The sequence below is a fragment of the Sander vitreus genome, chromosome 20, assembly GCF_031162955.1.
Source record: "Sander vitreus isolate 19-12246 chromosome 20, sanVit1, whole genome shotgun sequence".
Classification (NCBI taxonomy): domain Eukaryota; kingdom Metazoa; phylum Chordata; class Actinopteri; order Perciformes; family Percidae; genus Sander; species Sander vitreus.
Genome location: NC_135874.1, coordinates 8,911,052 through 8,937,576, shown reverse-complemented (window position 1 = coordinate 8,937,576; position 26,525 = coordinate 8,911,052). Strand labels below are relative to the sequence as shown.

The following is a 26,525-nucleotide window of genomic DNA, read 5'->3' as shown; positions in this document are numbered from 1 at the left end:
TGTCAATTTGTCTGCCAAAAAGAGGGTAATTGCTAGTAGAAAATGTCCTTTACACAATAATGGGATACCAACACTCTCCACTGAAACCCATTCTATATAGCATAATTAATTTTAGCTGGTTCAGCAGTTCTGTGACACAAGGTACAGCAGCCAGGTTTCATTGCATGTTTTAGAGAGTGACACAACTGATCCTCACATTCATCATATTGGCTAGTACGTATGTAATTTATATTAAAAAGTCAACACTGACCAAACAAAAGCAAACAAAGATATCAGGACAGCCGTGGATGTTGGTAGAAAGAAGAACTATCGAAGAAAAAAAAGAGAATTCAAGAGAAAAGTGTTAAATGAAGGCAGATTGGCAGGGAAGAGGAAGGGATAGATGGAAGGTGATTGAGAAAGTGATATGTAAAATGGGACACAGAGAGGTAAAGAGGGTGAGATTGAGGGAGCGAGAAGGAAGGAAATGGGTAGAGGACAGATGTAGAGAGAGAAGAATAACGGGCAGAAAAGAGAGAAATAGGGAGCTGTAGGGAGAGCTGTGAATATTTAACACTGTTTAGTTTTCCATTCGGGCCCTTGGCTCTTACTTCTCTCTGAGGCCTTTTGATCGCCTACAGGTTACTGATGGCGTGTGTGTGTGTCTATGAGTTTGTGAGGAAGATGCATTTAGTGTGTAAAAACCATTTGGCCATTAAAAGCTTCATTTTTAATTTCATATTTCTGTTTGTAGTTTCTGCTGTTTACCATGTTTTAGCATCTTAATAACCTTGCATGTGTTGTGTTTGTCTGTGTTGCCGAGTGTACAAAAACTAATAATGCATTAACACTTTGACAAAATTGTTCAGAATACATTACATACGTTTTTACTAACAAGAGGTCTCATTCTTTAAACTGATGCATTTTAATGTGTGCACTATAAAACATTTAAGGCTTAGCCCGCCTTTGAAAACTTTTTGAACCAATGTTTTATCATCAGATCCAGTCCAAGCCTGACAGAAGTTAGAATTTTTTTTTTTTTAGAATACTTTTAGAAATATAATTCAATTCAATTTTACTTATAGTATCAAATCATAACAAGAGTTATCTCAAGACACTTTACAGATAGAGTAGGTCTAGACCACACTCTATAATTTACAAAGACCCAACAATTCCAGTAATTCACCCCAAGAGCAAGCATTTAGTGTCAAGGAAAAACTCCCTTTTTAGGGAGAAACCTCGGACAGACCCAGGCTCTTGGTAGGCGGTGTCTGACGCTGCCGGACCGAATATAGATGGTGAAAATCCACTAAAGTGTTCTGAAGCCTCCTCTCTGACATTTCTTCGCATTCTGTTATCCCAACAGGCTGTGACTGGTCCCACCCCAAGATGACATCCCCCAAAAACAAAGCCAAGAAGAAACCACCCAAAGACAGCATGACGCTGCTGCCATGCTTTTATTTTGTAGAGGTATGTATTGATGAATCACCTTTTTTTAATATAGCAATGCTTGGTCAACATGACATCTACTGAATTGACCACAAAGCTGAATCACTCGTTCTGCTCTATTGAGTCATACTAGTAGTGAGTTTTATGTTGATTGCGTGTCGTGCATCTGACCCCTACTGAAAGCAGAGTTTGATGTTTTTCACATGCAAATATTATGATGTCATCACTTTCTTCTCATCCCCTTGTGTGTGAGTTTGAAGGTGTGTGTCAGTTGTTGTGGTAAAAGCTGAGATAAAACATTAGATGAATAACACCTTTCCAGGCAAATATGAAATGCTATTCACACTTTGCTTTGTCCTTGTGTGTGTGTGTGTGTGTGTGTGTGTGTGCGTGCATGACTGTCTAGCTCCCAATCGTCCTGTCCTCCTTGGTGTCCCTGTACTTCCTGGAACTGACAGATGTGTTGTCCCCGGCAATGGTGGGCTTCCGTTGCCATGACCGTGACCTCTCCATGCCGTACGTGGAGACGGGGGATGAGCTCATCCCTCTGCTGATGCTGCTGAGTTTGGCCTTCGCTGGTCCTGCAGCGTCCGTAAGTCAATCCCAAGCTAGCCTAACATCACCTGCTAGACTGGTTTAGTTCCATTCACGGACTTCCATGGAACCAAGTACCAAATTCTCTCAAAAGCAGATAAATATGCTCTTATATTTCCTCAAAGATGGATAGCTGATCTAATGGATTTTTACATGACAATATATGTATTCACAAATGTTCCTATTATCGGAAAAATAGGATTACATCAAACCAATAAGTGTCCCGTTTAAATGCACACACAGCATAGCCATAGTGACTAAACGCCTGTAGTAAAAGCATATTTTAAACACAGCAGTTCCATCTTGTATGCAATTGATGCTTTTGTATGTAAATGTGGGTCAACACTGGAGAATGTGTATTTTTCTCAAAAGGAGCAGCTTCTTGGTCCTAAATGCACAGTTCCTGCATTACTTCAAACACTAAGTTACTCTCCTCTAGTAAACTAGTATTCACATGAAATAAAACAATAAAATATTGAGACCATTCAGCAAGGCACTCTGGGTAATATTCAACACACAAACTGGTTGCTATGGACTCGTCACTAGGCTTTCTCCACTTCGCCGTTTAAACAAAGCGGAATAAACGTATAAAAGTCCAAATCTACACAAAACGCGCAATCAATTAGTAAGCTGACATCAAATGTGGCATTTAGGAAACCTTTATTGCAACCTTGGCACGGTAAGATGTCCAGACATAGTACAACAGTCATTTTCGTTTTGTGCGTCCTGCTGCTCCCATCGTCAGCCAGGTAATATTTTGTTTTTTACTAAAGCAGTATATGAAATCTGATGTATTACCTACCACCATTTAGTTGTTTTGTGTTATTTAAGATATTTATAAAATATCTGATCATGCCAGAATTATTCCACTCATTGTTTAAACAATGCAATTATCCATTTCAGCCACCAGGGAGGCAGCTCCCCCTGCCCCATATGTCTATAGGACTGAAAAATGTTGGATGACCCTCCCCTCAGCAAAGAATAAAAAGACACGACCCTCCCCTATTTTCCTCCGGTGGTCCATTCCATAAATACTGAATGGTCCCTAATCAGATCTTTTTTTCACCTGGAACTGATGAATGCAGAATTTGTGGTCTGAAAAAAGCTTGTTGACTAATAATTCCCTGTGGATTTATCATTGAGCCACATTTGATCCACTGTTCATGTAAAAATGTTTACTGGTGAAGCTTTACAAGAACAAAACTTCCCATATCGTAGTCAGCAGAATTAATCTTGTCTCAGAGGGTTAGGGATCTAATGTGTCTTGGGGTTTGGGGTTTTGTTTGTGAGTTCTACACACACACACACACACACACACACACACACACACACACACACACATCACACAGACACGCCTGTGTACAGACAAATACATAAATCACAGAAATATGCAAACATACAGCAGCTCCTCCAAACAGTCACAAAGCAAGTCCTATCTGCAGAATCAATGGACATATTGATAAATACACACCTGACATTCCAATACACACCATCAAACACCCCCCCAATCAATACAAAGACACACACACCGCTAATCCATCAGCAGCATGGAAACGAGCAGAGTTCTCCAACACTCATCTATCACTCAGATTAGAAGTGATCACTATTCAATAGCACCTTGCCTCCATTCTCCCTCCGTAGCGCTCTCTCTCACCGTAGATGACAATCACCTGAAGGGATTTGACATTAAAAGCATTTTAACCCTTTTTCCTCTCTATTTTTTTCTCCTTTTGTCTCTTTCTTGCTTTGTTTCTCTCTCAGTGCTTTACGTTTTGCACTATACAACATAAATGTAGTAGAAATGTAGCAAGTTTCCACAAACCTTACCTACTGCTCTCTCTCTGTCTGTAGATTATGATGGGGGAGGGCCTGATGTACTGTTTGCAGTCCAAACTGAAGACATGTCCCAAGTCGGAGAGTAGCATCAATGCTGGAGGCTGCAGCTTCAACTCCTTCCTACGCAGAACCGTGCGCTTCGTCGGTATGTCCAACTACCAATCCTTTTGGGGCTTTTTGGAGGGAGTTTTGGTGGATATGTGGCCGTTGCTATGGACAAAGCAATGGTTGTAATTTAGCTTGCCTCAGGGGCCATCTTTTAGAGGGACTCATTAACCGCATTGTTTGTCAAACGGCATTATTTTCTCACGGATGCTTATTCTGTTGGTGATGAAGAGGCATTTAAAAATTATTTGAAACAAGCACCGAAGCGATTCCTTATTTTGTGTATATAAGTTAATTGGGAACTGCGTAAGTGTGACACTATAGTGGAAGCCATCTTCAGACTCATGTCTGAACATGTTTCAATTTGCCTATTTTTGTCAGTCAATGTGTGTGTATATATATATATATATATATATATATATATATATATATATATATATATATATATATATATATATATATATATATATGTGTGTGTGTGTATATATGTATATGTGTGTATATGTGTGTATATATGTATATATATGTGTATATATATATATGTGTGTATATATATATATGTATATATATATATGTGTGTATATATATATATATATATATATATATATATATATACTTTCTCTAACAATGGCTCCATTCACTTTGATGACGTGAGAGTAGACAGATAAGAAAGAGGCACCAGAGGAAGGGAAGATTGATTCAAGGTAGGTTCACGCAGATAAATCTTCAGGAAGGAAAACAACAATTTGATGAAAATTTATGATACCAATTCAAATAGATGAGAGAGACTTTGTTCAGAATGGAATGTAACGTATTCACAACAGTCAGTTTAACCATATGCTTATGTTGCATTTATGAGTTATCACTGTCCACATTTACGTTACATGTCATTTAGCGACTTACAATTGCTGTATATGTCAGAGGTCGCACGCTTCTGGAGCAACTAGGGGTTAAGTGTCTTGCTCAGGGACACATTGGTTTTTGTATCGCAGTGGGAATCGAACCCAGATCTCCCACACCAAAGGCATGTGTCATATCCACTGCGCCATCACCACCCCACATAACTAAAAAATGGTAGTTAAGGTAAATTACTTTCCACAGCATCTAACGATTAGGGAACAAATATAAGGTTTAAGTTTTTGCTCAGGGAACCTTTCACATATGGCTATTGACGTGGTTTGCCACAACGCATTATTTTGTATATATGCTATCTAAATTATATGATCCGAAAGCAGCACCTCACTGAAGTGATTCCTGATGCAGTGTATTTAAGTCAATTGGCAACTTGTGCATATGGCCATCAATACAGAGGACTAATCCTTTAAAGTGAGGTCACCGGGAGATTAACATATCTCCATCTGTAGTTCACATTTGGTCCTTTAGGCTAACAACATAGTCAACATTGTAAAGAACTGCCCACTGACAGTAAAGAACGAAATGCTGTTGTTGTTTTTTAAGATGGAAATCAGTTTTGGCTCAGACAAATTGCTTCACTTACCGGCTGAGCCTCCAACTTGATTCCACTTTTTAGAGTAGGGAAATAAGCTAATTACATGACCTGAAAAGAAATAGACTTGATATAATGCTCCATGAGAAATATCTTGAGGCATACGTTGAGCTTTGAAGTGAAAAGAGTAATTAATTCACCTTGCCAAATTTCACTGTCTGCAGAAAAGCTTTACACGGTAACAAACTGAAGGCTTGGGGTGTCACTTTGGGTTGTTGGAGTAAATAGTGTCATCTTTTTATCCGCAACTGCAGGTAATCATAAGTGAACAGCTCATAGCCTAGTGAAGAAAACACCAGGGGCTTTTTGTTCAGCTATTATCTCTGTCTCTTACCTCTCTCCCTCAGGTGTTCATGTATTCGGTCTCCTGGCAACAGCCCTGGTGACAGATGTCATCCAGTTAGCAACTGGTTACCACGCCCCTTTCTTCCTCACCGTCTGCCAGCCCAATTACACGGCCCTGGGAGTCTCATGTGACAACAATGCCTACATCACACGGGACATCTGCATGGGCAAAGACCAGTATGCCATCATGTCAGCGAGGTAAGACACATAGATGCATGGAGAGAGCTTTAAAACGGCATCCATGGACACACAGAAAGTCTCCATCTGCCTGAATTCATAATCTGTATCCACTTATACAAAAATATATAAAACATACAGTATGAACACAAACAGATATACAGTGCATTTATTACATGATATTAGTGTATGCTTCTTATTTTCCTAGCAGGCTGCTCCAATGCCATTAAATAAGAATTTAGCCATGCTAGATCCCTTTGCTACAGAACACATTGAGTTACAGTAATACAAGGATTTACAGTAATTTCTTAGTATACTGAATATTGCTACACAGCCCTATCTTGCAGGAGTGCGTACTGTACTATACTCTAAAACTAATTTAGCTACATCTTTATTGGCATTGCATATATTTACACAAATACACAATTTAAACAAAACTTATTTGGAGCAATCCAGTTTGCAGCATTAAAATACAATCTAAAATATTTAATATACAATTAATATACACACCTCGCTCATGACCACATACACATTCATTATTTCATAAATACACATATTACCCATGGTATAAATAAATACTTGAATATTAAAATAGAAATATGGGGAGCAGTGAATACAAAAGTTATTGCACAGACATTATTGCACAGAGTCCGTTATTGCATAAAGCCCAGGGTATCTGCGTAAGTTTGTGTGTGCCCGTGCATGTATGTGTTTGGGGGGGGGGGGACGCTGTGTGGTGGTGGTTATGGTGGTCGGTTTCTGAAGCCTGTCTACAGCTCTGGGGAAAAAGCTGTTCCGAAGCTTGATGGTGCGTGCTCCTAGGGTTCTCAGTCTGCCTGAGGGGAGGGTGGTGAAGAAGAGGTTTCCGGGGTGTGAGGGCTTTTGCTGGATGCTTGCAGCCCGTGTGAGGAGACGACTTAAATGGATGTCGCACAGATTTGGCAGGGGGGGAACCCACAATCCTCTCAGCCGTCTTCACAACCCTCTACAGGTCTTTTTTGTCCGTAGCAGTGCAGCTAGAATACCACGTAGAACAGCAATATGTTAAAATTCTTTTAATTGTGCGCCGGTAAAAACTAATCAGCAAATAGAGAAGGAGTGAAATTGTTCTTTCATTTGGATTTCAGAAATAATACAATATTTGCTTATCATTGATATGCTGCTTAGTAAAGTTAAGTGTGTATTTGCACACAAGACTTACAATGCCCTGACAAATTCTCAGTGTTCCCAGCTGTAGCATCTCACTTGCAGGTGTTAAGTTTGGCTTCTGAAGAAACTCTTTAGCAGCACAGTGTGTAATAAATAGACGGAGGTCAGACAAAGCAGCTACAGCATATGGGTATTAGACAGGCATAAGTGCATACAAACAGAAAAGAGCCGATATAGGGATTATTTTAGTAGTACAAACACTAACAGTTTGTTAGGACTCATATTTACGTAATGCATTCCCTAGCTCCTAAAACTAACCTCAATGGATTAGTTCAACATTTTGGATAATATGCTCACTTGCTTGCTTTCATAGGATACCACTCTCATATATTAAATATAACCGGTTATGATGGTTATATTGATACATACATCTGATAAAAATGACAACTAGCCTTTTTACAAGGGATTATTAGCCAGACTATTTCTTGGACAAGAGCAGTTCCTTGGAGACTCCAGAAGTTACTCACCTTGCACAGCAGGTCAGACTTCAAGTAGTGCGTTTGTGTCCGAACCACCCTGGTTCGGACCAATCAGAGTCCTGTGAGGAGCTACAGGCAGCTGTGATGTGGTTTAGGTGTGTGTGTGACGACATAGAGAGGCAACTGTTCATCCAAAACAACAATGGCGGCTCCTAAAAGAGGTTATATCAGAATTGAAAGAAGAGGAAAGTGCACTAACGACTTTCTCAGTGAAAAAGATGTTTTATCTCTTCTCCCGACTGGCTTTACCAAAAGTTTGATAGAAAGATGATTAATTTAATCACCTGCCAGATATTTTTTGAAAGTGCCTGCCCTTTTCCAAACAGTTTCCAATGACGCCTTCTCGGATGGTTCTGTGTAACCAACCATCTGGCTCGTCAGGTTAGGAAGTTACTGCACCCGGACAAGAAATAGTCTGGGACATAACCAAATGTGCTGTCCAACAGAGCTAGGCTACTGTATCTGTTTCCCTGTACCCAGGCTTTGTGCTAAGCTAAGCTAACCGGCTGCTCACTGTAGCCTTATATTGTTTGGACAGATATGAGAGTGGTATCAATCTCCTCATCTAACTCTTGGCAACTCTAACCATATTATATTATATTATTTCCCAAAATGTTGAACTATTGCTTTAACAATAAAAACTAAATGCCTAACCCCAACAATTAGCATAAACATGACCTAAATGTAATTCTAGCCTGAATCCTAAAACCCAAGCCTTAACTAAAAGGACAAGGACAAAGCAAAGCGTGAATAGCATTACATATTTGCCTGGAAAGGTGTTATTCATCTAATGTTTTATCTCAGCTTTTACCACAACAACTGACACACACCTTCAAACGCACACACAAGGGGATGAGAAGAAAGTGATGACATCATAATATTTGCTTGTGAAAAACATCAAACTCTGCTTTCAGTAGGGGTCAGATGCACGACACGCAATCAACATAAAACTCACTACTAGTATGACTCAGTAGAGCAGAAAGAGTGATTCAGCTTTGTGGTCAATTCAGTAGATGTCATGTTGACCAAGCATTGCTATATTAGTTTAGTCCTGAACAAGTGGGAGGAGGTATACACAATGATAAACACACTCACACAAACAGTGCCTTAGAAAGGCAAATTAAATGAGATTTATGATTCAGTTTTCTAAACTCTTAATTAGCAGCTTTGACCTCAACTCATTCACTCTCCCCTAATGTTCCCACTAATGCCCCATAGTGTTCTGTTTGTGTTTATTAATGCTCACATCCAAGGACGCACGCTCAGTTTGACAAACGCACAGTCACAGAGGTTTTTAATGTCAAATACGACCACGACATCACAAACAGCTTTATTCAAGAGGCAATAAACACACTCCGTTTTTTCGTGAAAACATAAATCTCTCTTTGTCTCTCTGCCTTGCCTCTTTCACACCTAACTTTTCCCCTTTCTCCCCCCAGGAAAACATTTCCATCCCAGCATGCAACGCTCTCTGGCTTCGCTGCTGTCTATATCTCCGTAAGCACTTCTGTGTCTTACTTGCCTTCTATGTTTGTGTATATTGAGTATGATGCATTTCTTTCATATACTGTATGCTTGCATGTGGTTGTGTATGTGTTTAGGGTTTAGTTGGTGCAGCTCTCTTATGAACAGTCCATTCACTGTCACTTTGAAATAGTTAACCCTGTTTCATTTACATATTCCTAAAAATCGAGAATCGTGATACACTAATATTACAGCAGTGTTTTTGTACCCTCAAGCCAAAAGAGCCATCCAAATTGACATAAAAAAAAATAACAGGAACTGTCTTTTTAGGTCAGATTTCTGTTTGCTGTTACATCCTAATGCATATTGCATTTGCATAGGATATGTCATTCTGTAGTTCGGTGCTGACAGCAGCAGCATGTGAACTGTACGGCAGAGTAGCACTGTCACTTTCTCATGAAGTAACACCCTCCTACACACACACACACACACACATACGCCCTCCACCAATAGCTATTTCAGCTACTGGCCATACCACTGCTGCCTCACTGAGTCCAAAGTGTGCTCATTAAAACTCACCAGACTGGTTTCTGATGAGAGAGAAAAGGCAAGAGAGGAGGAGGAAAGCAGCTGTTTTGGTTGCTAGAGTTACAACATGTTGTCTAATCTCTGCAAAGTTGAGAAGCAGCTCATTAACACTGTTCACAGATCCTTTATCTACGTTATTGTTCTATACTGCCCACTAAGGCTGCACAATTAATCGCAATTTTATCAAAATTGCAATATGAACTACTGCATTATCCAAATCGCAGGGGGGGTGCAATATTTGTTAATGGCAAAACATGTGTCAAACCATTCTGAATGAAGTATTGTGGTGCTGCAGAGACATCCTGGCCTACAAATCCTATCCTACAGACTAAAGAAAAAATCTTTGTTTGGTACAGATCCTCGCAATAAAATCACACTTCAATCAATGAAAATGAGAATAATGATACAAAATGATCATTCCCTCCAATATCGGGAATCATATTGCAATCGCAATATCAGTCAAAATAATCACAATTAGATATTTTCCTAATATCGTGCAGCCCTACTGCCACCACATTAAAACATGTATTTATTGTATTCAGTCTCAAAAAACCTTTTACAATGAAGTGAAATAATTCCACTTGCTTCCATGCCTTCTCTTCACACATTATTTTTTTTTTTTAGACATTTACTGAAATTTGACAGAAATGGCAGATCACTTGACAAAGTAGACAACAAAATTGTATGGCATTGGAAATAACTGAAATGTCACCCTTCTGACAGATTCTTGCTTCAAGAAAAGTAGAATTTTTATGCTCACTACTACATGGACAAGCTTGTTAAAATGGATCATTTTTGCAAAGTCTGCTTGTCTGTCACTCAGCTGTCCTCCACTTTATGTAATATAAATGTAGTGGGTGCATGCGGAGAATTTCGCTGTAAATATATGAATATATTCTGTCTCCCTTCCCGTGTCCCTCCTGCTTATTTCCCCACTCTGTTTTTCTGTCAAAGAATATTCATCTTAATGACTCAGTTAACCTCATACGCAGTGTACATTTTTTGTCTTAAAACAGCTCATTAAGATGGTATCATTTACAGCATTTTCATGGAACAAAAAGAATGACAGTTTATTTGACTTTTTCAATATAATGTCACCTAAAGAGAATTCTTCAAATATTTGGAGTTGCATTGGAAACAAGGGGAACTACAGACAGATATGAGAGTGGTATCAATCTTCCTATGTAACTTTCGGGCAGGTGTCTTTCCCAAAATGTCAAATTATTCCTTTAACAACAAAGTTTAAGATGAGTTTCTATAATTCATCTAAACTATAGGCTAAATCTATCCACTGTTGAGGTCAAAATTTAGTTGCAGTGTCTTGTTATGCCTTTTAATGACATCTCCACCTCAGTCTCTGTTTGTCTGGCTATCTGTCTTTTGTATATTTATGTGTGCTTCTCTCTCCGCAGATGTATTTGAATGCCAGCATCAGCTGCACGACCAAGCTGCTGAAGCCTTTGCTGGTGTTTGCTTACTGCATGGCGGCGGGCCTCGCCGGGCTGACGCAGATAACTCAGCACCGCAGTCACCCAATAGACGTCTACGTGGGATACGTCATAGGAGCCGGCATCGGAGTCTACTTGGTTAGTTAAGCAAAGTGCACAGAAGCAAAAGATTCATCAGACTGTGTGCAAAGTATATTCAAGGGCCTAATGCTATTTAACTACACCTTTTATGCTAATATGACTCGCTGAAAGACATTTGAACAAGTGGAATTGTCTCGAAATGGATTTTCTATTTCAGGATTTTGTTTGTGAAATGAACGCCAACATGTGTTTGTAGGCATTTAGGGATTTGTTTTTGTCCCCGGGGAATAGTTAACAGTCTGCAATGCAGCGTGGTGGAAATAACCAAATACTCACAAATAGATTTTTTTCTTTCTTTAATTAAGTGGTTTAGTTGTTTTGCTGTGACTGAATTATCCCATTGTATTATTCTAACGCTATCACAGCTAACAAATGCTTCTTTTTTTTTTAATCACCTCTCCTCTCCGTGTGGCTTCCATACGTACTTCTCTCTCCTAACAGTTTTTTTGGCGGGGCCTTTTCTATTACGCAGGGAAGGGAGAGAGAATGAATAATCCGATAAGAATTCTCGGGGACAATTTCACACTTGATTTTAAGAAAACTTGTCGTTGCCATTTTCCACGCTTCCCTCCTCCTTTCGCTCTCTTTCTCCCTCGTCTTTCACATTTTAATAAGGGGAGCACTTCCTCCTGTCATTAAAGGAGGAATTGTGAAAGAGAGAGGGGGAAGAGAGTGAATCATACTGACCTCAGATTAAACAGGAAGGAGGAGAAATGCCTATGCATGCACTTGCTCCCCACTAATAGGAATATAAAAAAAAAAGAAATTCTCCCAAACATTGAAGAAAATACATTTTCACGCTTTCACGTTTCTTTGTTTAACATGCTGGGTACTTATTATCTCCTCATTTGTTTCTCCTCCCCTCCTTCCTCTCTGTATCCCTTTTGTCAGGCTGTGTATGCAGTGGGAAACTTCAAAGCATCAGACGAAGACGCTCCCTCTTTACAGAGACTGACTCCAGCTCAGCAGAAGGATGGCTTGAGGGTGCTGAGCCAGCGGAGTCATGACTCCCTGTACAGGAAGACTCCCAGGGTGTCTGAGAGCAGAGAGGAGCTGGGGGCAGGGCTGGGGTCTGGGGCACGCAGTAAGTTGAGGAGGGAGAAGGCATCCCTGGCCTCCCTCAAACGTGCCAGTGCTGATGTGGAGCTCCTGGCAACCCGGGGTCCAATGGGCAAGGAGACCATGGTAACCTTCAGCAACACCTTGCCCAGAGTCGCAAACGGCAACAGCCCCATCTCCCCCTCAGATGAGCTGCCCACCACGCAGCGTCACATGACTTTCCATGTGCCCTTCGACCCCCAGAGGTCCCGGCAGCTGGTGTCGGAGTGGAGGCAGCGCTCGATGGAGGTCCGCAGCCAGAGCTCACGGGACGAGGAGGAGGGAATGGACGGGAGGGATGGAGGAGATGAAGGAGCAGCAGCCGGAGAAGGAGAGCAGGAGATGCCTTCCTCTCTTTATCCCACAGTGCAAGCCAACAAGGGCACCGCCACACCGACCGGAGCCAGGATGGTGGTGGCACCCCCACTTGTTCACATCCCTGAGGAGGCCTCCCGGCCGCCGCCTGTCTCCCCCAAGAGTGCCAAAACCCGCGCCAAGTGGCTGTCACTCACTGAGGGAGGGGTGAAGGAGCCGGGAACAGGGCCGATCGCGGTGTCGACACCCCGTGTGCCCAACACGCAGCCCAACCAGCCGCCCAGCCAGCAAAGAGTCACTCAGGTGAGGAAGAAATTAGAAAATGAATGCCTGCCAATCATAGTTATTACATCGTTTAGAGGAGTAATAATTTATTCTTTGGTTTCTAGTGGCATGTGACTAGTTCTGAAAAAATATAGTTTAGACAGGAGAAGAGGTTTAACAGCTGCCAGACGCTGTCTGCGACACACCTGATGATTTATTTTGATGGTAAACTCAAAACAGAATACGAGTGAAAGCAATTTCACTGATTACTTTCCGATGTAAAATACTCTCACAAGGGTTCAGACATTTATTATAGTTGGAGTCAAAGGGTAACTGTTTTTTTTCAACCTGGACCCTATTTTCTTATGTCTTTGTGTCTAAGTGATTGATGGGAACAACATCAGTTACAACAAGCTACAATGTAACGTTATGAGCATTTTTCCTATGTTCATTCTGACTAGATGTTCTTCTGTCCTCCAGGTGATAGCCATGTCTAAGCAGCAGGGTCACGGAGTCTCTTCGTCCACCAAGGCGTCAGAAGGTGGATCCTCCTCCGGTGGTGGGTCCAACTGCTCCGAGTCGCCCTATTACAGGATCCCATCTGATCGTGACAGCTGCACTGGGAGCAACCCAGGGAGCATCGCCGGAAGCGGGAGCATCGTCACAATTGACGCTCATGCCCCTCACCACCCAGTGGTGCGTGTGTCGGCCACTAACGGCAAGCCGTGGGAGTGGAGAAACACCATCAGCGGGAACATGATGGCCGCCGACACGACAGGGGACCAACACCGCGTAGCGCTGCAGCGACAGGACAATGTCAATCACTACCGGGACTACCGGACACTCCCAGTGAAAACGGACTCGCTGTGCTCCTCCTCGGCCAGCGTCAGCGTCGAAGGAGGACCGGATCTGCCTCCCCCACCCCTCCCCACCTGCTCCTCCCCTCTGCCTCCCCCTCCTCAGCTGTCATCCCCTCTACCGCCACCGCCTCCTCACTCGTCTCCTTCCCCCTTGCCTCCCCCTCCTCATCCGAGTTCCTCTCCAATGCTTCCTCCTTTCCCTCACCCGGCCTCCTCTCACATGCCTCCCCCTCCTCACCTGTCCTCTCAGATGCCCCCACCACCTCTCCCGTCATCCTCCCAAATGCCCCCGCCTCCTCACCCCTCATCCTCCTGTCAAATGCCCCCGCCTCCACATCCATCCTCTTCCCCTTTGCCGCCACCGCCTCACCCCTCATCCTCCATGCCTCCACCTCCCCACCCGTCCTGCTCCAGCATGCTTCCCCCTCCTCCCCATCCTGACTTACTGATGGATGGCCACAGCCAGGCGTTGTCCCGCTCCTCCACCCTGCCTCGTCAGCCCTCTGTCTCCGCCCGCAGCCATGCTGAGCAGGAGCACTACTACAAGGCCATGCAGAATGAGCGCATGTTATAGTAAAGACACCATTGTCATACCAATGATTGTACTTCAGAAGACTCGGCTGAAAGAGACAGTGAAACAAAGTAGGTTGTGGCAGGTGAATAGAGATTTATGACTTTTGAAAAATGACAAAAAGGTTTAGAGACTCTGAGACCAGAGCAGTAGCTTGGGTCAAAATGCTGGACATGAAGAGGCAGCGGGGGTGGAGGACCATGGGGAGGTCTGGCAGCACACACACACTCAGCAGGGGATCTGATTTTCTCCTGCTAACACGTACTGCCCACAGCGCCGGCTCAACAGCTCTGACTGGGAAAAGAACAGACAAGAAAGGAGACAAAAAAGAGCCGGGGGAAGAATGAAAAAACCCTAGTTTCAGCATGCACATCCTCCGTGTTTCTATAAGACACATTCAGAGAAGGAGTGGAAGAGGCTGCAGCTGAAAGAGAGATATCACAATGAACGGTCTGGGATTTGCTAAATCAAGTTTCCCTTGAGAGGCGGGATAAGACTGAGAAAACAAAACAACTACAGGCAATACTAGCTCTCCTTCAACTAACGCAGCCTTTTGAGGCTGCCAGCCATTACACACAGAGAATTTTCTGTTGTAACCAGTCGAAAAACTTGTGCTTTAAAGCACCCAGAAGCTACGAATAAAGAAAATAATGCAGTAATGTTAAAGCTTTATTGCATAACTTTTTTCATATTGATGAACATCCGTTCATTCAAGCCATCGCCAAATGAGTTGCTACAAAGCTAATTAAGACTATCAGCTCCACACAACTCTCTCTGTATTTCTCAGCATGGCTGTGTTTAGAAATTGTTGTCGTCCGGCGACTTTCGCACGCAGAAACTCGAGTGAAGATAATTACCTCTTCTGAAGAGTCCATCATGTTTTTTTAATCCTCCGTGTCCTCCTTGGCTACTAGCAACTGCGGAAGGCTTGTGTCATGGATACAACAGTGATGTTGTCATCACTTAGAATTCCTCATGGGGGCGACAGAAACTACACACTATAGCTTTAAGTTCAACCACAGGTTCAAGAGTATTTAGCCACAAACCACAAAAACAAACAAACAAACAGTCTTTTTACCCCTCTGAGTACACAAACCAAATTGGGAAATGTATGTTTGACGCCAAGCAAATCTGTCAGTATCCACCAGAGAGAGCCAGCTTAGGAAGCGTTGCTTCTGGTTGGGGTGTGAGAAGGAGGATGAGAAGTGGGCATAAGGAGGATCACGCACAGTTGGGCACCCCGATACAGACGTCACTGAATGGATTACTGTTGTAAACATGAGAGGCGGTGGAATGGAAAGAGAATTGTTCCTAAAGTGAAGAGGGTGGCTGGGCCGCGCAGCACAGCGAGCATGGCAGCCAGTTTGTCTTTGCTGTGTGCAAAACCTGCCACGGAGCCTGAAGCAGCACTAAGGAGATTAACGTTTGTTTATCAAACCATGCTAGCAAACTCTTCGCTCCGTAGCCCTTCGCATTTAGCCCTCTGGCACACAGTGGTGACGGGACTGTTAATGGGAAGCTGCCCAGCCAGCAGCGCGGCATGCCATCACCACCGACGTGCACTTTGACTCAAGCGGGTGCCGGTTCTGTGCGAAGAAGTGGCTCGTGTTGCTAGCAGTCTCTGATTGTAGCTGTTAGCATTTCAAAGATGTTGGTACCACTTTCTAACTATGCATATTTTATAAGGGGTTTATAAGTTGTTGCTTTATTAATGATCCTTTATTTATGCTTTATGGATCACTACTAAAACATTCTTAAGAACAACTTTTGGGTTGTCAGGTTGTAAAATATCTTTCATTGTTGTACATTTAATTCAATTCAATTTTATTTATAGTGTCAAATCAAAACAGAAGTTATCTCAGAACACTTTACAGATAGAGTAGGTCTAGACCACACTATAATTTACAAAGACCCAACAATTCCCCCCAAGAGCAAGCATTTGGTACAAATGTGGTGAGGAAAAATGTCCTTTAAACAGGCAGAAACTTCATGCAGAACCATGTCTTTTGTTGGGCGGACATCTGTCTTTCTTCATTTTTTTAGAAGGAGCTCTGCAGGAAGACTAAATAATGTTTACAATATTTACATCTCCAGTCTTACAATGCTTTAGTTTTCCATCCATCCATTATCTATACCCGTTAATCTGAGTCACGAGAGATCGCCAATCTCAGGGCTACCCATTTTTAAGTATGCCTTATTAGAAAGTGATACCACTAAACAGCCAACCAACACCATGACGGGGCAGTAAAACCATAAAAATATGTTGACAAAACAATCTTGACTAAAGGTCCACTTGCTTGCTCTGGAGCTTTTTACACTGTCCTCATCTGGAGATGATGTCTGCTGGATGTTCAGACAAACTATGGGCAAACATCTGCTGATGAGGTCTATGCAACGCAGTCAAAAGGTCCAGAACAAGCGAGTAAGTACACCTCCAGTCGAGATTGTTTTGTCAACTGCCGTTTCATACAGTAGGTAAAGAAAGAGCTTACAACTCAAAGGTTTGCATCTAGTTTTTGACATTTTTAGACAAAGCGATTAACCGTAGAATTAATCTAATTCTTTATCGCTAATTAAAATATTGCAGCCCTTAGAAATACACTTCCAACAACATCTAGACGTTGAGAGGAAGTGTGTGTTATTCCTGCTTACCTCTGCCTGTTGTGTGTATTTATACTATGTTGTATAAAGTCGTTATCTGGTACCTATCATTTCATACATCCAAGTTTTTTCTAACTATCCGAAGCTATTCCGTCAAATGACAAGTGCTTTATTTTAGATCGTACCTTGATCGTATTTAAACGAGAAATACAGACTCACAAACACACAGATGAAATAGTTGGCACCACAACATCTGAAGGGTTCATGAACTGATTTTGTTTAGTTGTGCTAGAAAGGGGCGAGGTAAATGGAACAAGTTGTATTTTGTAGTGGAGCTCCTCCGATGAGGAGCTGGTAGATAATGTTGCTCGTCGGTTTGTGCTGCATGTGTGTATGATCGTGTTTTTTTAACTTCTGTGCTTCAAGTCTGTGCCGTTACCTTTGACAGACAGACATGCTGCATTTTTCAGTGCTGGTGATTATCTGTTACTACTTTCCCCCATTTTGACTGTAAAAAAAATACTTGATATTACCTAATAATATTAATACTATTATTATTCCGCAGTCCTCTTTTATGGGCTAATGTTTTCTATCTGTGGTGATGTGTAACATTAATAACCCGATTGAATAAAAGACGAAGACTTCTTAACTGAGGTTTTATCTTGTGTTACTTGACAGCACTGTGGCTGGTGCATATTGTACGGCTCAAAATAGAGGGAGGGTCGATGCCGGAGCAGCTTTTACCGCCACTCTAATGAAAAAGATCTTCTCCATTGATTCTTGGGTTACAAGTACTTTCATGCTCATTCATACTTTACACTCACACATTGACATACACACTTACACAGATACACACAGACAGACGGATACAGCACACACAGTTGCACATGGATACAGCACATAACCAGTTTGGCTAGTGTCAGGTTTCCATAATGAATCCTGCTAAAATGTTGTTCAATCCCAGATGACCTGCAGGCATGTGTGTGTGCGCACAAAAGTAGCATGTGGTCAATTTTGTGCATTTTTCTATCTGTATGCATGTTTGAGTGTTTGTTTCGCTGTGCATGTATATGTGTGAGTTTGTGTCCGGTGCTTATGAGCATTGAGCTGTGTGATGAGGCCGTACAGGCAGCGGGGGGTGCAGATGGTATACTGAGGCCCGAGGACAGTCGGCCTGTCCATGACTCACACTCAGCCAGCGTCTCTCTCTCTCTCTCTCTCTGTGTGTGTGACTGCAGGAGGAACAGAAAATGCGGACTGAGCTGTCTTTATGCATATGTCTATTTTTGCGACCGTGTATGTGTGTGTCACAGTGAGAGCGGCTGTCCAGGGGAAGCTGCTGACAGTCTTTTCAGGACTGATTTACCGCTGCAGAACGGCATTAAAGGCTTTTGTCCGCAGCTCCACTTTTATCTTACTCACCTTGTCACTATCATTCTACCTACTACCATCTCACCCGGCTCCTCATGAACCTTTACACATGAAGGAAGGGGGCTTTGGAGCTTCAATCCTGATTTTCCTCCAGCTCTGTTTTTTTGAATGAGGGATTAGGATTCTAAAGGGTTGCAGTGAGCATTTTACTTTCAGTCTGATCAATATACGGCGTAATGTTCTTAACAATCCAATATTGATCCTTTTTTTGCATGACAAGATTGTCACATAGAATCTACAGGGATTGACTATATTGACAATGGGCCCAAGCCCTTAAAGAGTTATTCCTTATCATGGTTCATTGGTGAAATGGTCGTGGAGCCCCCGTTTAACAGCCCTCTTAAAAGGGCTTTACCAATTATGAAAACGAAACGAATGTGATGGTTTCATATTCAGATGGCGTAACGGTTGTTAGAATTCTCAGCCTGGGACAGTAAATCATGTTGAGTCTCACAATGGCTTATTAAACCATGTTAGAAATCCTGTAGACCTCGGAGCGAGCTCTTTCAGATCCCAAATGGTAACCAGCCTTAATGTGCCAGTCAGCCCGCCACAGCTGGGGGCTGACATTTGTAGGAGGCTGGCTTCACTGAGTCACTAAGACTAGCTGCATTTCCTTGTTTCTACCTGGGGGTCCAAGACAAAGTAATTTTTTTAAATCTACATTTCATCCGTTTATGTGATCAAACAAAAGACAATAAAATTGTGACATCGTACCTGTCAAAGTAGCTGGTAATGAAACACAACATCCACGACCAATATTTGCTGGTGGGAGAAATGATTTCCCTCCATGGATACAGTCTTGGAGTTGAGGATATATGCTAGCTCGTTCACTCTTTAACCTGCAGGCTATAGAGGGTGACACAAGTCATACCAGGCTACATGTTACGCTGTAGCAGCCCAGCTGGGAGCCTGACATTTTTGTAGGGGCTTCCTCGCCTCACGAGGCCACGGCTGGTTTTACAGGAGCTTGATTTTCAACCACACTGATTCTTTAGATATCCCTGGCATGGACCAGTTTCATTTTCTCACCTGAATTCAGGGTCTGCATAGTATAGATACAGCCATGCTAGCAGCTCTGTGAGGCTCTACTTAGGCACAGCGTTGAGCTAAATGCAAACATCAGCACCATAACATGGTCACAATTACAATGCTAACATGCTAATGTTAAGCAGGTATAATAGTTACCATGTTCGCCATCTTTGTTCAGCACCTCAGCATGCTAACATTTGATAATTAGCACCAAAAACAGTGCAGCTGAGGCTGATGGGAATGTCAGTTTTGCAGGTATTTGGTCATAAACCAAAGTGTTGGACATATTTAAATTTTGACCAGATGATGGCGCTAAATGAAAAGTTAAGGGATCACTAAAGTGATTACAATTTATACTGAGGGGGGCATGAATATCTGTACCAAATTTAATGGCAATCAATCTAATAATTGTTGACATTTCCACTCAAAACCACAAATGTCAACCCAGTGGTGGCGTTAGGGGAAAAGTCAGAGGATAATCAATGCAAGTACCATTCCATCCTCTAGAGATCATGAATGTCTGTACAAAATATCATGCCAATCCATGCAGTAGTTGATAGAGATATTTTTGTCTGTGGTGGACTGACCAACAGACTTTTGCCATCATCACATTGCCATTGAGCCACAGCGCTAGCATGGCTGAAAATGAAACTCATCCATGGTAGAGTTTAAAATTTTTTTTAAATAAACTGGCTTATGGCTGAGGGTCTGTAAATCAGACTGTTTCTAAAAAAATCCTCCAAAGTTGACTTTGCAAAGATGCAAGGCTTTCATGCGACAGCTTAAAAATATACCCCACAAAGCAGAGCAAGTATGCAAGTCTTTCGGTCCCCACTCTCTCTCTGCTTCTATTATGTGATGTGTCTTGATCTTGATTGAGGCGATAGAGATGGAGACATACTTCTGTAACCCCCCCTTACCCCACATGCATGGGCGCACGCAGAAACACATACACACTTATGGATTCCCATGAACATACGCAGCAACATGCTCACTGAAACCAAGATCTAGAGATTTCTTCTACATTCATAACCAATGTACTTTTGCTTTTTGTCTACATGTAGAGGCAGATGAGGGGGAACAGTGCAGTGTATTTGAGCATGAGTGGGTTGATGTGGTTGTGGCCTTACATGCATGAGTAAGACTATATAGTACATGGCTTAAACACCCTACGGGCCTAGCAATGGGTAGTAACACACTGACACAGTTATCAGACCAGACTAATTTGATCTAGGAGTGTGTGTGTGTGTGTGTGTGTGTGTGTGTACAGTGTTTAGAAGAGCATTGGTATATGAATATCTTAATGTATGTGTGACTCTTTCATGCATTTGTGTAGAATACACAATACTCTGTTCTCCTTCACTGCCCTCTCACCTCTTAACCTTCTCAAATGTGGATGTAAGAAATGGAGGGAGGGGGGGGTGGTGTGTGTGTGTGTGTGTGTGTGTGTGTTGCTGCCTGCATCTGCAATGACTGCATATGTCAGACGAACAACCTGTCCCTCTGCGCTGTCTTACCTCTACTCCCGTACCTCTTCTCCAATTCATAAATATCTTTCCTGCCAGGAAAACAGTGTCAGATTTTTCTGAAAGGAAGGAAGCTCTTGGCAGATGACCATGCACTCCTGCAACCGTTTGACCCAGTTTTGGTCCTCACATCGCCACAGTTAAGATGCTAAGGGATATTATGCATTATACACAAAAAACACACAAACATATATCTAACGTTGCACGTAACTAAACAGCCGCCATGTCACAATTAAAAAGTGCACTTTATTAAATATGCAAGTGCACATACTGTAGCTTGCATAAGTGTTCATCAAAGCAAAAAATCCAATATTAAATGTACAGAAAGACAGTCTAAATCAGTCGGTCGGGGAGCATAAATTTAATGAGTAAATGAGAACGCTGCGGCACTACACTCATTTGTCATGCCTGTGATCCATCCTATTTCATATCAGCTACAAGCAGGGGAGCAGAGACAAGGACTGCGTCTAAATGTATCTGACTGGGTCTAAGCGTGTCTGACTGTTTGAGTGTTTTCTAATTGTGTAGTCATGTTACATCTTGTCATTGTGTCATACGTGATGAGTGACGATCAGAGGTTGAAGGAACGTGCATTGATTGCTAAAAAATTAAACCGCTACAGAACATACAGACGCAAGGACGGAAGGAAAGAAGAAAGGCAAAAAGGAGGAAGGAAAGAAGGAACAAACAACAGTTTGAGGGAGGACACGCAAATAGACCACAACACGCAACAATAAGAAAACACACGCAAATAAACCACAGCACAACAGAAGTGTTTCCAGGGGAGACTTAAGTGATGCACACGTGCCTCAACCATCCAAGGGGGTAAGCGAGCATCCACAAACCGCAGCTCCTTTGGAGCCATTTTGTTGCCAACAAGCCATCACCCGCCATTAGCATCCTATTGACTGCCATTCGTTTTGGCAGTCAATCTGAAGCGTTTAAAGACTTTGTCCGTTGTTTATTTCTAAAGAAACACGACAATGTATAAAAGGCTCCATTATCTTGTACCTCACGTTATGGCTCCGTAGCAGACGTTTGTAAAAATAGGCTAACGATTGTGTCCCAACCACGCGACTTACTGTCGTATAGTAGATGAATTACCGTATAGTACAGGAGAAGCTCGCAGGCAGTTTTGACTTACATTAGCTGTTTAAGTTGAATTACTAATGTTAACTAGCAATTTAGTTAGCAATAATTAGCCTGTGCCTATGTTATCTCCTTACATATACCTACGTTCTCCGTCTCTGTAAGATTCATAATGATTGAGATGTCTCTTGGCACAGCTACCAGAAGACTTCCAACTTTCAGACAGGTTGCTCACGTCACATTTACGTTGTCTCTCTCATTTTGAGGCTGCGCAGTAACGCTCAGCGCTCACAGGAAAAGTGCTTCTAATATCCTTCACTGGTCTCTGTCCAGAGCAACGGGATCTGTTGGTCCATTTATTTAACCGTCTATGCAACCCTCTCTGCAGCCGCGTGTGCATCACTTAGAAGTGTCCCCTGGAAACACTTCCGTTGTGGTTTATTTGCGTGCGTTTTTTTAATGTGTGTTGTGGCCTCTCAGGGCCACCGTCGATAAAGGAATAAAGAGTGGAAACTTGAAGGCAAATGAAAGTGTCATGGGTTAACAGGAAACCATTGAGGTATAGAGTAGACAATTGAGAAAAAGGGGAAAGAATGAACAATCAAATGAATAGCACAAGGAGGGAGTAAATGAAGGAAGGGGAGAAATTAACGAAGGCGAGAAGGAAAAGAGAGATACAGGGTGTCATAAAGCAGGCGAAGAAGGGAAGCAGCAGGAGGATCGAATCAAGGAATGAACAAACAAGGCACATTGGGCCGAAGAAAGGAATGAAGGGAGGAGTGTCAAGGAAGGAAAGAGAGAAACGAGGCAAAATAATGGAAGGGATGAGGGGATGAATGGATGGGATGGTGAAGAACAAAAGTGAATGAATTAGACAGGGAGGGATGTACATAAGGAATGAAGGTGAAAGCTAAAAGAAAAGGATGAATGACAGGATAAATACAAAGAATTGGAGGTGAAACAGAAGGGAAAAAGGAGAGAATAGGGAATGGTTAAAAGGACAGGAGGAAATAAGGCAGTAAGAAAAAAGAAAAAAAAAGTAAATGAATGGAGAGGAAAAAGGTCAAGTTTCAAGTGACTTTATGGATGAGAGACAGAAATAAAAGGAGCTGTCAATCCACTGTGACTCCCATTAGAGCCTATGAATGGATCACTGGCTTCACCACGCTACTTGCTGACCTGCATAACAGCCACCGATTAACACATTGTCACATCTGATGCCAACTTGATCCAGAAGCACCAGAAGAGCAGCATAGTGATGGCATGTATGAAAGACAGAAAGATATTGGGAAAGAGAGAAGAAGAAAATAGGAATACAGCTCCGCAGTACCATGAGCCAAACGTACGTACGTAGGTACGTGTGTTGACGGGACCAGTGACAGTAGTTGTGTAACTAATGATGGCGCCTCATAATGAGGCTGACACATCGGTTCACACTCACATTTCCATTGCATGACCCTCATTATTCCCCTGTGGATTTACAGCAGCAGACGATGTGCATTTTTGTGCATATTCACAAGGACAGACAGATTAACATAACAGCTTTTTTTTTTATTTTTTTTTATTTAAACGGATTCAGATGCGCAGCTTTCATTATTCATGTCTAGTGGCGCTATTCTGCCACCATGGAGAAAAGCACAAAGAGAAGTAAAATGGAGACAGGAAGAAGGAGAGAAGAGAGGAAGGATGACAAAGTGAAGCAAATTAGACAGAGACGAGGTGAAAGGGGTTAGAGAGGAACATTATCTTTTGATGTACTCCAGTGAAACTGCTCATTACTAACCAGAGCAACAAAAGTAAAAGTACAAACATTCTCCAACTCCCACACACACACCCACGACGGCATATAATTTAAGTGAATATAATCGACAGTAGCCCACAGAGGCACAATTGACATTTTAAAGAATACAGTGAGGGAGACAGAGACTGAGGCAGGTTGACAGAGAAAGTAAAAGAGAAGTGAAACGTTTTGGCATTTTTTTGGCCTAGTGCACTGAGGATATTCCGGGATGGCGGAAACTCTTTATACTCCTTCCCCACAGGCCTCAATCTGCTTTTCAGCTCCCTCCCTCAATACTTTGGTCTCTCCCTCACTCTCTTATCCATTCACTTTCTCAACACCCCTCCCCTGCTGTGGATTTACAACTGCCTCCTCCAAATTCAACTCAGTTATTTTCATTTGGGGTAATTTTTTATTCCACCCAATGTTTATTCATGACCAGGGTTCTGAAAGAAAGATAAGAAGCCAAGTGCTGAGCTGGCCCCGAGGGCTCCAAGTCAGTCTGCACACACACACACACACACACACAAACACGCATACACAAACACTACTGGAACACACATGCACGTCTTTGCAGACACACACACACGCGCTAACCCTCCCACAAACACACATGGTTTTCAGTTAGTCATCACGTACAAACTGAGGTGTTCTGCCCGTGAAACGCCACTATCGTTATCAGATTAAGAGTTGGCCAGCTGCCTCCTTTTGCTGCTTCTGTTTGTTCACAGAAAAAACAATTTCTTATTTTTTGAGATGTCACTACCAAAACATGTCTGACCCTCATCTGTCAACAGTGTTTATCATCACACCGTTTTTTTTCCCCCTTTTTCAAACCCACCCCTTCCTACGTGTAGTTGTATGTTGCCTACTTGGTGATTCTGCGTATGCAAGCGTGCATGAATGTGTAGATGGATTTGCAGTTCAAATGGCAAGAGGGAGAGAGCGAGATGAGAAACATGATGCGTAGAAAGTGAGCAACAGACAGTGTCACAAGTTGCAGGGAATGGAGGACCCAAATGCAGAGAGCAGGAGGAAGTTTGTTGCTTGAGGATTTATTTCACCAACAAAAATGAAGCACATACCAAAAGAGTCTAGAAGGTAACAGGCAAAAACTAATTCCAGTACAACAGAATAAACACACCAACAGGAAACACAGCAACAGAATACAATGAACTGACCAGGGACAAAGACAGAACAGAGACTAAATAACGAGGTAACGAGGACTAACAAGGGACAGGTGACACTAGGCTGGGCAAACAGGTGAAACACATAAGACAATCACAAGGGTGGGAAAACTAAATACAGGAAGTAAACTAGACAAGAAAAGGGCGACAACAGATTTCAAAATAAAACAGGAAAGAGAACATAACAGAAACTCTCAATCATGACACAGAGAAAATGAGTTGTTTTTTCTTCTTCTCTAAGAGTGGGTTAAAATCCTTCTTATTCTCCATCACCGGCTCCCAAATCTGCTCAGCCACTTTACTACTTCCACGCCTTTCTCTAAGCACCAAGCCAATACACACCAATCTGATCCCCTCTCTTAATGCACATTTTCCATCTTTCCAAATTCTGTCTAAAAAAAAAAAAAAAAAAGCCTGAGACTGAGAGCTTGTGTTTGGCATGGGTGGTGCCTGCCAGTTTGATCACAATGGTGGAACACCCCAGGAAGAATAGGCGATGACTGGCTGTTAAAGGACCAAACCACGTTGTTGTTTTTTTAGAAAACTGCGCTTATGGTCTACTTTTCTCTACAGTGACGAGGACATACATGGAGGTCAAAATGCTCCTTGTGTTCCCATAGATTAACTCCCATGCCCCATGTTACTACTACACTATATTGAGTTCTAACAACCAAATACGCACTGATTCCATGATTTGCAGGTGAAAAGACATCTGAACCGAGTTAAATTTAGTTGAAAGGTGAGGTCTTTTAGTTGCCTATAGTCACTGAAATGCTGTTGAAACAGTTATAAGTAACCTGGATGCCTAAACGAACATTTAGTGCAGTTTTAACCTAGATGTCTTTTGACTTGCATATCATCCAAATAATTCTCAATGGAAGGTGACCTTTGTAAACGGTTCATAACGGCCCTGAAAGCCTATTTCCTCTATCAGCTTCTTATATGAAAAATGGGCTCCTGCATTCACATACAGCTTCAACTTTCCATACTAAGCGAAATTATATAATAATAAATATTAATAATCATTGACTCACAGGAATAACTGAGGCATACAATTCGCTGCGAATTGCATGAATACATTTGCAAAATTTTCAGAAAAAACCCCCACATCAACCGCATTTAATTAATAATGATTCATTTTAATGACAGAAAACCGTTTCAAGAAAATAACTAAGAAACATTTGTGACAATGTTAGTTTTGTCCCTTGTAATATATACACTCAGGCATAGCTAAAACTAATGCAGTCTAATACAACAGGCCTGCAATGAATCCTACCGTCATGAGGTTATAATGCCCCATGACTCATGTCATACATCAAGTCCTCTTAGAAGGTAAAAAACAAACTATCTCTCAACATTAGAAACCTGGAATAATGAGGGAGCATGTCTGGAACACGAGCATCACCTGCTGGATGCTGGGTGCAGGTGCAACATATTTTGGCAGCTCTGA

At 42.1% G+C, this 26,525-nt stretch overlaps 1 protein-coding gene across 1 annotated transcript; it reads left to right on the top strand.

Moving 5' to 3' along the window:
- The first annotated feature begins 1,368 nt into the window (after window positions 1–1,368).
- plppr3a (phospholipid phosphatase related 3a) lies at window positions 1,369–14,386 on the top strand. The gene is given in 9 exon segments (XM_078278110.1): window positions 1,369–1,449; window positions 1,835–2,020; window positions 3,874–4,003; window positions 5,818–6,013; window positions 9,120–9,177; window positions 11,145–11,318; window positions 12,213–13,037; window positions 13,479–14,160; window positions 14,163–14,386. Coding segments are annotated over 9 exon segments (2,556 nt in total).
- Window positions 14,387–26,525: the final 12,139 nt, after the last annotated feature.